Genomic DNA, 13,035 nt, shown 5'->3' on the forward strand with positions numbered 1-13,035 from the left:
CAGGCTGGCGGCGTGCGGACGCGCGGCTGGGGGCTCCCCGCCCGCCGCGCCATGCAGCGCCGCGCCGCTGCCGCCGCCCCCCGCCGCCACCAGCCCCGGCCCCGGCCCCGGCCCCGGCCCCGGCCGCCCTCCGGCGGGAGCACCGCCCCGCCCCGCCCCGCCGCCGTGGCAACCGCGCCCGCCCCTTCGCTCGGGGGAGTACCGCGTCCCGTGCTGCCTGCCAGCCGGCACCCACCCAGGGCGGTGGGACGCTCGGCAAGGCTGGGGCGGGGGGTGCACGGAGGTGAGGGGGGGCCTGCCTGTGGCAAGGCCAGAAATTAAAAAAAAGATGAGGTGCACAAGACGCCTTTCTGGTTGCAAACAGAAATGTCCAAGGGAAAGCAGAAAGTCCCTTCTTGCTACCAAAACAGCACCAGTTACTCCAACAGCTTCCCGCTGCTGAAGGAACCTGTCACGGCACCTGATCGGCTCACAGGCACTTCACGAGAAAGCGGCTGGCCAGGAAAGCCTCACGCCTGCAAAACAATTTCCATCAGCAGAGCTGTTCACCTGCGCGGGGCCATAATCCAGCTCCCTGTTGGCACAGAACTTTACTCGGTCAGATCTGAGCTACCCATTAAAGTGAGGGAGAGATCTGGATTGGAAAGTGGACTAATTCTTCCTACAGGTTTTTGCTTCCCAGGGTACATTAAAAATATCGGAAAGGGGATTTTTTTTTCCTCTGAGTAGAAATACGCAGTTATTAAAATACACCCAAAGCTGGGAACCCACCTAACTCCCAGTGTGAAAGGCCACAGCTCCCAGCCCAAAGCCTCCCTGCACCAGACAGTAGCTTTGCTGAACAGCCGTGATGGCAACGTGAGTTGCAGCATCACCTTTGCGGTGGCTGTCCCCTAAAACACATCCTTTGACAGGTTGCGGTCACATACACAAAAGCTCCCAAAAGGGAGAGAGGGATGATGTTGTTGTCAGCTGCATCCTCAAGCAGCGGGTTCATTAGTTTCGATTTATAAAAGACACATGTCCTTTGCGAAGGAAGTGAGCAATCCTCTGTAGCTGTGTAATTACAAACGAGGTTGATACGTTGCCAGCTGACTCGGGAATAAGCGGGAGACCCAACACTGCCATCGGCAGCCCCTCTGCGGAGCAGAAAGCCCAGGGTTCGGAGCAAGCCTGGAAGATGAAGCAACTCAGCAGCTCTAGTGAAATACAATCATCACCTCAGGAGGCCTTTTCTTTTAATTTTAATGCCTTTTGCTGGTAGTGATGTGCCGTCATGTGCCCTCAGACACTTCCGTTACTCAAAGCACTGACTGCTTCATTAATACCTCACTACGGAAACACTAATAATCGCAACACTTCACCCACCGGCACCAGGCTACCACTAGAAAGCCTCGGCTTTTGCTTAAAAACAAAAGGTCATCGCCAATTGCTCTTGGCATGGAAACAAAGGAGAGGCAGCTGCCACCTTGCAGTGGCTGAAGTACCCCCCGCATGTGTCAGCCCCCTCATTTCACCTGTAGCTCAATCCACCGCACCGGTCCAAATCAAGGTAGGCTCAAAACCAAGATGGCAGGAGCCCACCTCAGCTGTCAAAATGGATGGAGATGTGAAGGCCCCCAGCCCAAGCGCGGGCCCCTTCCCTCTTGTCCTCCTCCGCCATAGCCCGAACCTGAGGGGACGCTCCTACTCAGGAGGCTGAAGCTCAGTCAAGCTCATTCCCTCACAGGGCTCAACCGCCATCTGTGAGGCGGTAAGAATCACCTCACATTCCTTCGAGGCTCCCGCTCCTGTCCCTTTAAGGGGCGGGCCGCCACCGCCCCGCCGGCGCTGATTGGTTGGCCCCGCCCCCCGCCCCCCCTCCCCGCCCTGGGCGGCCGTTAGGGGCCGTTAACGGCGGCGGGCGGGCGATGGTGGCGGGCGGCGCCGTGAGGCTGTTGCCGCTCCCGCGGCCCCTCCTCGGGCGGGTGGCCGGGGTGAGGGGGGCGCTGTCCGGTTGGGCGGCCGCGGGGCGCGGCGGGCTGCGTGCCGGGCGCTGGGTCGCGGTGGCCTTGGCGGTGCCCGCTGGGACCGGTTGGAAGGAGAGGCCGGGGCAGCGGGGGCCGGTGTGGGTAGGGGAGCGCGGCCCGGAGCGGCCGCCCCGGGGGCTGCTGCGGCGCTTGGGTCTGGTGCTCCGGTTGGGTCTGCGGGCCTGCGGGTTGCTGCTGCGCTTCGGCCCCCTGTTGCTGCTCTACCCGCTGAGCCGCCTGTGGCCCGGCCTGGGCGCCCTGTGGCTGCGGCTGCTGCGGAGGGCGGCTGAGGCTGCTGGCCCCACCTGTGTCAAGCTGGGCCAGTGGGCCAGCACCCGGAGGGACCTCTTCTCCGAGGCCTTCTGTGATGAGTTTTCCAAGTTGCACGTTGAAGTGAGCCCGCACCCGTGGAGTCACACTGATGAGCTCCTGAGGAAGGCCTTCGGCGAGGACTGGACAGGCATCCTCAAGTTCCAAAGCTGGGAGCCCGTCGGCTCGGGCTGCGTCGCCCAGGTGTATAAAGCTTATGCTGACATCACAGCTATCGCTGGCTCCCAGGCCAAGGAGCTAGCGCAACGCTCGGAGTTACGGTCTGCTTTTGAAGCATGGGAAGTGTCAGGCTTTAGAGGCCTCCTCAGGTGGCTGAGGAGGAGGAAGAGCGAGGAGATGCGGGATGAGAGGAGCAGGGAGGAGCTGAGCTCAGCAGACTGCTCTTGGGGAAGTCCTGTGAGTGGAACATCCCTTACGGAGCAGATGGCCAAGCCACTCCTGAATGCAAATCCTTCATCAGCTGGACTTCTCATGCCTGTAGCCATTAAAGTAAGTCATATATCTGGCCAGTAGATGTGTGAAAAAGGAGCATGCTGGATGAGGCCGATCAGATTTTAATTCCCATGGAGATGAGTAGCTGGCTAGGGCCGGGTAGAGTGAGAGAAGTGATGCTCGTCTCCCTCGGTGTCTTCTCAGCACTTTGGTTCCAGCCAGCTGCAATCCGGACTTGCAGTGGCCCCAGCTCTTCCCAACCCAGAGAGCTCGAATACGCATTCTGCCTATGGCACCTTTGACGTGGCATGTGGATACCAGTAATGCCTGCAAGGGCCCAGTTCATATTAAAATAATGAATATTAAGCTTGGCTTCACCTTCCAGAAAATGAAACCCCTTCTCTCCTCATGTGAAGAAATCTGGAACAGATAAGTTCTTTCCAGCAAAGTTTATTTAAAGAAATCTTACATTTGAGCTATTCCAAATACTAGTCAGTACTGCATGGCACGGAGAGGGTGGGAGTGCAAAAGCAATGGAAAATGGCATTGCATGAGACTGTAGGCTCCAGCACAGATATATTCCATTTGAAGATTATAATGTCTTTCTTTACAGCTTAATGGCAAAATGTGAATTCTTCTGAGGACTAGCTGGGGAAGCCTTGTTAGCTCTCAGTTTTATAGGCTGGGTTCTGTCTATTTGGAATGCATCACTAGCTGATTGAAATGAACTGTCCTTTTTACAGCATTTGGGGAGTTGATCTTGCCACCGTTCATTCTTGCGCAGGTCCTGCACCCTGGGCTAGTCCACCAAGTCCAGATGGATCTGTTTCTCATGAAGATGGGTAGCCACATCATTGGACTTCTCCCTGGATTCAAGTGGCTCAGTTTGACAGAGATTGTGGAGGAGTTTGAGAAGCTTATGATTCAGCAGGTGTGTGCCATGCCATGGTCCCCACGTACTGAAACAAAACTGCCCTTTGTCTTGCTACTGGCTGGCTCTAACTCTGTTCATACGGCTACTTTTTTAAAGGGTTAGATGAAGGCTTCTTCTTTAGCTATGTTCTTTATTCTCATCAGTCACATAATGTTACTGTAGGAAAGCTTTATACACTCACAGAGTAAAAAAGCAAAGCAATGAAAAAATTTAACAATCTTTATTAGGTTTAAAAATATTTTTTAGACTTAGGAAATCTTTTCTAGACTTTGAGTATGTTTTCTAGCGAACAGCCTGAACAGCTAGCTAGCCATAGTCGCAGTCCTTTTTGCAGCGTTGTGAAAGATGAACACTGGTGAGAGACTTCTTAGGAAAAGAATCTCTCCGGACAAGTGCTCAGACGTGTTTTTTTCCTCTTTAATCCTACACATATGTTTGCAATCTATACTCACTGGTCATGTTTGTTAGCACTGAGGTGTATATATATTGGCATAACTAATATACTTTCACATAAGTTAATAATACATTCTATATTGTCATCAGACTCATAGTATTGGTAAAGTTAAGCTTTGCAAGTAGATCTGAAAACATGTCCTGATTCACTAATGTCTTCTAAAGACACACTCCTGAAACGTCCTTACTACCAAACTTAAAAAGATTTTACTACAGGCTTAATTAGGCTTATGTTTCTATTAAAATGAACCATTATCTGCTAATTTCATTTTTGTGTCTAGAGTGCAGAGTCTGAAGTCTGTTACAAGCTTTTGAAAGCCTTAACTCTTTTCTAATATTGCAAAAAATCTACACAGTAAATCCATGTTGTAAACTGTTGACTGTATTCACATGTGACTCAAGGTCATTAGTACCAGTTTAGTCCGGCAGAGCTTTCGGTGGATGCGCTGCAGACTGAGGATTAGGAGAGCATCTGATAGGCTTGTTGTAATTTCCTTTCATTTCTCTTTGAAAGAACAAGTATTCCTGGGATATTTCCCGTTGCCAGATGAGGGAGGTGAGGCAAGGTTTTCCTGCCTCCTTGAGCAGCAGCAGTGGGCAGGAGAGATGCCCTTGTGTCAAGGCACTGGATCACTGAAGAGCTAGGGCCAGGACTTTGCATAATGGATTATTTTGTATGTGTTACACTAAATTTCTTCCTGCTATGGCTGCCTATCTGTAAAAGGCTAGGGCTGCAGTTCTTCTACCCTGTCTGCCTGCCTCGCTATTTGGACGGTAAGCTTTGGTTCAGGATCTGTCTTACCCTTGAAAATAATGCGGTCCTGGTCTTTTTTGAGACACCATGCCTATAGTAAGAGTCACCCATATTTCGAAGGTGCTGGGTTGTGGGCCATCTGTTACCCAGTCTGTTACTCTACTCTTCCATGAGGAAAGCTGTAAGCATGTAAGAAGCACTGCTCTGTTTTGTTTTCATTCTGGCTTTCTTACTAGTTTTGTTGGTATTGAGTATTGCACCATACAGTCATATCCTCATACAGGATCCTGAAGATCTAATTCTAATTGAATCTAATAGCCAACCTGCTTTTTCATTTTCTCCTTTGAGATTGACTTACGCTACGAAGCCAGAAATCTGGAGCGCTTCCGACAAAATTTCCTAGATGTTGATTTTGTGAAGTTTCCAACTCCCCTTCGGCCTTTGGTAACGGCAGATGTTCTAGTGGAAACATTTGAGGTAAGAATGCAGGGTCTGGGAGTGGTGGTAGCAGTGAGAAGGCCCTTAGGAGAACATGCCACGGCGGTGTTTTTTTGAGAAGGAGCGATCAGAGGCAGAAGGATGCTTTTATCTTACTTGCTTACAGAGATTGGTGTCCTTCCTCAGTGTCTCTTCCACTCTCTCTGTTTGTAAGCAGTGCATCCCAGAAGACAGGTGGCAGAGAACTCCATGTAGAAGTGAACACTTGGCCTGAAACCAAGCGGACCAGCAGTGTGTCCAGCCACCATGTGCTTGCCTGTGCTTTGCAAACCAACACCACGCTTCAACTCTCCTCAGTGGTGGGTCAAAGCAAGGAGCTCAGCAATCTGACACTTTCTGATGCTTGCCTCACTTCCCTTGTGGATGTTTGAGTCACAGACCAAAGCTACTCTCAGCCTTAAGTTTTCGTGCATGTGATCCTGGCAAGAGTATTTCTGCCCCAGGCTGTATCACACCCTCCTTCCAAAGAACAAACCCTTGCTTTGCTAATGTTCTCTGTCACATTAGGTACAGCCTCTATCGAGCAGGTCCTTTCTAGGGTATTGTTATTGCCTTCCCTCAACTCCTGGCACCTAGGTAAAGGTGTGGTTGAAGGTGGGACACAGCGTGTGTTTGACTCCAGTTCCGTCTTTATTTCAGGAGAGTGAGCCTATTTCGCACTACCTGCATGCAGAGATTGCCACAGAGCTGAGGCGGAGACTTGCAAAGATGGGCATGGACATGCTGCTAAAGATGGTAAGCACTTGGCTGAGGCTGGAAGTGAAGGTTGTTGGGGTAATAAGACAGTATGGCTAAAGAGAGAACCTGTTTGCTTCCCACGTCTCCTACCCTTCTCCCCATGGACTCAAAGATAGAGCTGTGCCTTTTGGAGCCAGCCTGTGGATGCCAGGTATCTTGCGGTAACCCAGAACTTGGGCTGCTGGGGCACTGTGCAGCTCCTGAACTGATAGAGGGAGGGTCTGTACTTCATGTGCGGTGTTACACAAGGTCTGAGTAAAGCCTGGGCTAGATACACCACTACTGTAGACTTTGACACGGAGCTTCTTCCACTGCAGAAGGGCGATCTGCTTGCACACAGTAGGGTCTCCTATGCAGCTTGATTTGTGCGTTGCTTAGGAAACCCACTAATCCATTTAATGAATATTCACATATTGCCCAAGTGTTATAAAGTGCAATGTAATTAGCAAATAATCATGCTCTCTGCATGGACCATGGATGCAACTTACAGGGAAAACAGCTAGCTAGTTTCTTCATTTATTGACCCCTCCTCTAAAACTGCCTTTTTTTAAGGAAGACCTAAATATGGAGTAAAGAAAGCAAACCTGGCCAGATTCAGCTTATGATTCAGCTTCTGTCTAGTTCTTTTGTGGTCGAAATAATCACAAATGATCTGGAAAGGAGTGTTGAGAGGTGGCTCGTGAGGAGCCACGAGAACTAGTGGGGAAGAGTTGCAAAAGAACCTCAGTACCGAGTGCGTGGGCAGTAAGTGTCAGATGAAATTCAGTTGATAACTGCAACATCATGCTAGAGTGATGGTGAGGCCTGCAGTTCTGACTCCGTGTAGTATGACAGACTCTGAAATAGCTTTTACCCCTCAGAAAAGCAATGGTGGAGCTATAATAGTTTTATGCTAACATTAGATTCAATGGTTAGGAGTAAAGCAAAACCCCCAAATTTTATGACTAGAAAAGAACTAAAGAGCAAAGAAACAACATAATGGCTGTAAGTAAAACAAATGCCTGTTTCTTGAATACTCTGTGCAGTTCTAGTCCCTCGCTGTCCAGGACCCTCCATTTCAAGAGCTGTAATAGAACTAGAAGAGGTGCAGAGGAAGGCAGCCAGGATGGTTACTGGTGTGGAATGGCTTCCATACAGGGATGGTGAAATAATTTGGACTCATAACTCTGGAGAGCAGAGAAATGAGAGTAGCTTATGACAGAGATATATGCAGTCATGGGCACATGAGAGTGAATATGGATCTGTTGTGTATGGGTTCTCAGAACAATGAGGAAGACATAAACAAAATTATCAGAGGTCACTTTTCCAGGCAACACCTAAAAAAAAAAAATCTCTTTTTTTCACACAGCTCTGATTATTTACGTGGCAATTGGACAAATTCGTAGGAGAAATCCATCAAATACAAAGATAATCTCCTTGGGGCAGGAAGTCCTGCAGTCCCAGGTTGCCAGGAGGGTTAGTGGGGAAGTACTACCTTGTGCTTGCCCTCTTGCTAGTCCTTTCTGCTACTAACTGCTAGCAGAGGCAGAGAATGCTACATACATTTGTTTCCTCTTCTCTTGTTTTCCTCACTTTTCAATACAGTTGTAATGTGGGTTGTTGTCCCAGACTAGACAAACTTAACCGTTCTCTATAACCCATACCACTGAATGGCAAATGGCCTATACTTACTGCATTACTCTTTGCCGAGGCCTACCAGCATGCATCCAGTTTAGGGTTAATTGCCAAAGAGCACTACCATTCCCTGCCTGGGACTCCCGGCGGTCCTACCTGACCTCTAGGAAACAAACAGGATTGCTTCACACAGCTCTGACTCCCCTAGAATGAGTAGCACCTGTGCCATTTCAGCACATCTGGTCTCCAGCAGAAGCCACTTGCTGTGTTGCTGCCTAGGGTGATGCACATTAGTAATGACAGTGAACAGACCAGAAATGAACCTCTGCTATTTGCCTAGGAGTTTTGGTGTGGGCAGGTTTGGTTGGAATGAGCTGCTCTAAGACTTGCTCTTCCTCTAGGTCTTTGTTGACAACTTTGTCCATGCTGACCTGCACCCTGGGAACATCCTGGTTCAAGGCACGGCCCATGTCAGCACCAGCTGCAAGGAGCAGACAGCCATCGTGGACCTGTGTGACACGCTCGTGGTGGAAGTGCAGCCGCCCCTCAGGCGGCTCTGCCTGGTGCTGCTGGATGCGGGGATCGTGGCGGAGCTGCAGAGCGCTGACATGCAGAACTTCCGGGCAGTTTTCACAGCTGTGGTCCAGGGCCAGGTGAGGCCTCTGTCATGGGGCTGTGGAGCTGAGGCTGGGGAAGGGAGACAGCTGAAGAGTCTGATGGCTGAAGTGATAGTTTTCTCTCTACTTCCCCTTACAATCCTCCCTAAGAGGGGAGAGGAGACTTGCTAGCGTGGAAGCTATACCAGACACAGGGATAAGATGTTCAGCTACGGCAAGGAGGCTGCCAGAGTGGAGCAATTTCAGTAGCCCAGGAAACAGAAGGTGTTAAATGGGAAGCATTGGCTGCCACTCCGTGGTTAGGAGTGCTTCTGATGCAAGTTAGGACTGCCTGGGAGCCGCTCGCATTTCAGACTGTTGCAGAATCTGCCAGATTTTGCTAGAGAACAGGAGGGAATGGATTAACATCTTGGTCTTCCACACATGTTCCCTTCTGCAGCCTTGCTGCTGGAAAGCCCATATGCCATCCTCCATTTTGCTGTTGCGTCAGTGTCTGTAGAGAGGAGGAAGCAAAACAGGTGCGGGGGGGGTGGTGTGGTGTCTGACCTCTACCAGGCTTCTCTGTATAAGGGGAACTACTTTATTCTCCTTCCCACTTATTTAAAATACACTCTCAGCTGGATTAGAGAATCCAGTGCTGATGTCTCCTGTTCAATCTGAGAACAAGCATCTGTGCTCATACTTGCGTGTTGCTGTTTCTCAGCTGTGGGTTGGATGGCTCACCAGCATGTCTCAAGAGGGACACGTTTTAACTTGTTCTGTTTAATCTGCCAGAGCATACTGAGGAGTCAGTGCTAAACCATGTATTCAGGCCCATCCTGTGCTGCCAGACTTACTTCTCAGCTACTAAGCAAAAACTGCAAACATTTGATTGCAAGTCCTTCATGGCTCAGGCTGGGTGTAATTCATGATCTGCATGTGAAAAACTTCTACACCGTCTCATTGCCAAACCTGGGGCCTCTGGCTCTGTACATTGCTGTCAGACATGTCTTCCAAGAAGAGCTATAGAGCCTGTCACAAGTGAAGCTTGGGTATGGTTCTCCCCCTTTCTCACCAAGCATCTGCTGGTATAGAATCAGCTCGTTCTTCCTCCACAGTTTGCAAATGGAAGGTTGGACTCAGCCCATAAGGGAGGTTAATAGAAGTCTGTCTTTACACCATTATCTTCTCTGCTAAGAAGAAAATGCCAGTCCTGTGGGTTTTATTTTTCCCCCTGAAACTTCTCCTTACTGCCTGAGAGAGATCTTTGTTGTGTTCTACACTACAAGACCTGCAAGAAAAATAAGCAGGGTTTTGCCAGATACCAGCCAAGACTTTTGGACCAGTTGTGCTCTTCCTGCACCTGCTTCTGTTGATTCGTTGGGTCTCCGTTGCTGGAATGGGGAAGCATGGTCCTGGGAGTTCTCCCTGCAGTATGCCTCCTCTAGGGACCTTTGCAGCAGAGGCCTTCCAGGGACAATGATGTGCAGCTCCCTGTAGGCCTGCTGGCACCAGTGATCAAGCTCTGATTCTCCTTTTCAACTTGTTTCACAGGGGGAGAGAGTGGCAGAACTGATCCTTCATCACGCCCGTGCTAACCAGTGCCAGGATATTGAGCGATTCAAAGCTGAGATGGCGGAACTAGTGACCAAGGTCCGGGGGAACACCATTGCCCTAGGAAAGGCAAGTGCACAATGTCCCACCCTCACTTACCTGTAATCCAGTGCAACTTGGCTTTCAGAATAATCCATGTGGAAAGGCCAGCTCTGATGTCATCAGCACCACCAACCAGTACTGGGCACTTTTAGTGTCTGAGGTGCAGCAAAAGTCCATAAAATCCTTTCTTATTTCCTTCTAATTAAAAAAAGCATGTGTTTGGGTTTTGTTATTGGTTGTTGTTTTTTTAAATCTCTAACATCTGCAGTTCCCTGTCAGGAGTTGCTGAGCCTGATGTTACAGCTTGCATCCTGTTAGCTAAGGCCAGCCTGGGCACTTCAGAGAGTGTAGTACGGTGGTATTGAGCAAATTAATGCATGTTGTGTACTGCTGTGAGGTCAGATGTTCTCAGCCTTCCTGGGCTGGCAAGTAAGCAGAACCATGGGTCACAGCTGAACTCCTTATTCTGGGCAGGGTGGGGGGGATCATACCTTGATGTTGGCTGTTATCAGCCCAATAATCTTGTCCCACCACCAGAACCAAATGCTAACAAACACTTAGAAGTCACTCTGTCACTGCCTGTCACTCATGTGGCTCAGTCTTCTTGACCACAGGTTTTTTTGATCAGTTGTTAACTTCTTTTGTATTCCAGCTTCAGGTGGCAAATCTCCTCTCGAATGTCTTTAAACTATTGATGACCCATAAGGTGAGGTCCTGTCACTGTCTGCCTTCAACAGCTGGAAGTTTATTTGGGGAGGGAGAACTATGGGGAACATGAAGGGCTGACAAAGAGGGGGACTGACTTCTGAAACGAACTGCTAGGAGGGGGACTGCAGGGATGCATCTAAGTGTTGCAGACATGCTGTTTCTCAGGTCTTGATACACACCCTACCAAGACCAGTTTCTGTTTTGTTGGGTTTTGTCTTAATACTGCATTTAATGGTTGATATTATTTACTAAAAGGAATGTTTCTGTAACACATAGTTCTTCCTATCTTTTTTATAGTCCCTTAGAAGCAGAAACTGAAATCTAATGTATGTTCCACTTGTATACCATTGCACGCTTTCTTCCCTGGACCTCTTGCTTGATATGGAGTTATGTAACAGCACCAGGCCACTTTTTCTGGTTTGTTAGAGGCCTCAAAAGTGAGAAGTTGCTCACAGAACAGAGATTCCTTCTTATAACTGATAGTATTTGGGGGACAAGTTTCCACGGTTGCAAACAACTTTGGAAATCAACAGAGCTATGGTGGCCTGGACTAGAGGAGATGAGAAGGTTGTCAGCCACAGGGCTGCCCAGCCTGCAAACGGTCCCTCTAAACATTCCTTAGTTAGAGGTTTTTGTCATTAAGCCTCATCAAGCTGGTTTCTAATAACATGAAATGTAATTTAGGCCCTTACAAAGCAAGTCCTCCCAACTCCATGAAATCTTAATGCCCTGGTATGCCTTGAAGCAATCCTGGTGCCTGGCTGGGAATTCAAGAGTAGTTTGTTCACATGCAGAGCAGAGGATCATTTCCTCTGTGATCTGTGGGGGCCTTTTGTGACTGTTCAGAAGGTGAGCTCCCCCTTACACAAGTGCATGTGTTCAAGTATGTTGGATACTACTGCAGCTTATAATGACATTAGCAATGGTGAGCACTCCTAAGCTCCTGCTATTCCCGTATGGAAGAAAAAAAAAATCCCATTCCCCTTCTTGGAACTGAAAAACAAACTCTTGGGTTCCCTTAGGGCACTTACCCTGAAACTGTCACCTTATATTTGGGCCTGCTGCTGGATTTCAGCGAGTTCTGAAACTCCAAGTGATGGAGTTGCAGTATAGTTTCAGGTGTGCGTATGCTCTCCCCAGCCTCTTCCCTTCCCTCTCAGCTTAGCCAATGCTGGTACCTCTGCGGAATGGGCTCAGAAGTCCATTTAGTCTCTTGTGGTTCTAGGTGAAGCTCGAGAGCAATTTTGCTTCCATCATCTTTGCCATCATGGTTCTGGAAGGTCTTGGTCGTTCACTGGACCCTGAACTGGACATCCTCGAGGCAGCTAAACCACTGCTCATCAAAACTGCAGCTTCTGTCCTCAAATAGACTCTTGCGGCTGCTGCCCCCTCACTGTGCAGGGTTACCTATGCCGTCTGTGAGCTGACGGAGAAAGAAGCTGAAGGTGAGAAGTCGCATGTATCTTGGGGACATGCCATACAGTGGTTACTCTCCATTAATGTTGCCTTCAGTTGTTTCAGCCAAGCACCAGGCATGGGATGATGAGAAGGTCTATTCCAGAAACCAGGAAAACTTTGCACAATTGGAGAGTTCTGACTCATTACACAGTTCTAAGAGCAAATGTGCTCTGGTAGTTTTTAAACTGACATATCATGTAGTTTAGGTGTATAAGATCACTGCAGCCTGATGAGAAAAGCACTTACTTGTGCTTTAAGTCTTTAAAAAGATGTTCATTGCTCAAGTCTGTTTTGAAATAATAGGTTAAATATTTGAAGTTAATATTTAGTGACTTACCTGTCACTGTGGTATGAGAAATGATGTTCTAACACCACCTAAGCAACTAATTCAGGCTGAAAAAAGCCCATAAACCTTTTGTCTTTTGTACTTTTAACTTCTGCTTTTATTGTAGAAGTGTCCTGAGATCCTGCATGGAGTGGTCTGTTCTTAGTCATTTTGGATGATAAAAACAGACCAGTCAACTTCATTTTTTTCAAACTTCCTTACTCTAGCACAATACTATAGGAGTTTGTATTATCAACAGCAGAAGAAAATATTTGCCTAGGCAGGAAACCTAATTCCATAATAAAAAACAACTTTTGGGAATATTTGTACTGGTCTTAGTTGTTTGGGTTTTTTTCCTGAAGCTAAAAAAAAAGAAGTATCTTCCCCCCCCCCCCCCCCCCCCATGTATTTCCTTCCTACTACCCTCCCCCCTGCTCCCCTAGTCTTACCCTAGTCAACTCAAAACCTTAATTAATATGCAAATTCTTGGGTTTTGTTTCCAGTAGTTGCAAAACAAGGAGTCCAAGCAT

At 48.6% G+C, this 13,035-nt stretch overlaps 1 protein-coding gene across 1 annotated transcript; it reads left to right on the forward strand.

Moving 5' to 3' along the window:
- The first annotated feature begins 1,910 nt into the window (after positions 1 to 1,910).
- Positions 1,911 to 12,843, forward strand: ADCK2 (aarF domain containing kinase 2). Its single transcript, XM_076340182.1, has 8 exons — positions 1,911 to 2,828; positions 3,556 to 3,702; positions 5,261 to 5,389; positions 6,050 to 6,145; positions 8,164 to 8,415; positions 9,913 to 10,041; positions 10,667 to 10,720; positions 11,948 to 12,843. Exons 1-8 carry the CDS (start codon positions 1,911 to 1,913, stop codon positions 12,089 to 12,091), a joined length of 1,869 nt encoding a protein of 622 aa, XP_076196297.1. The 3' UTR covers positions 12,092 to 12,843.
- The last annotated feature ends 192 nt before the right edge of the window (positions 12,844 to 13,035 follow it).

This window comes from Aptenodytes patagonicus, chromosome 1, assembly GCF_965638725.1.
Source record: "Aptenodytes patagonicus chromosome 1, bAptPat1.pri.cur, whole genome shotgun sequence".
Lineage (NCBI taxonomy): Eukaryota > Metazoa > Chordata > Aves > Sphenisciformes > Spheniscidae > Aptenodytes > Aptenodytes patagonicus.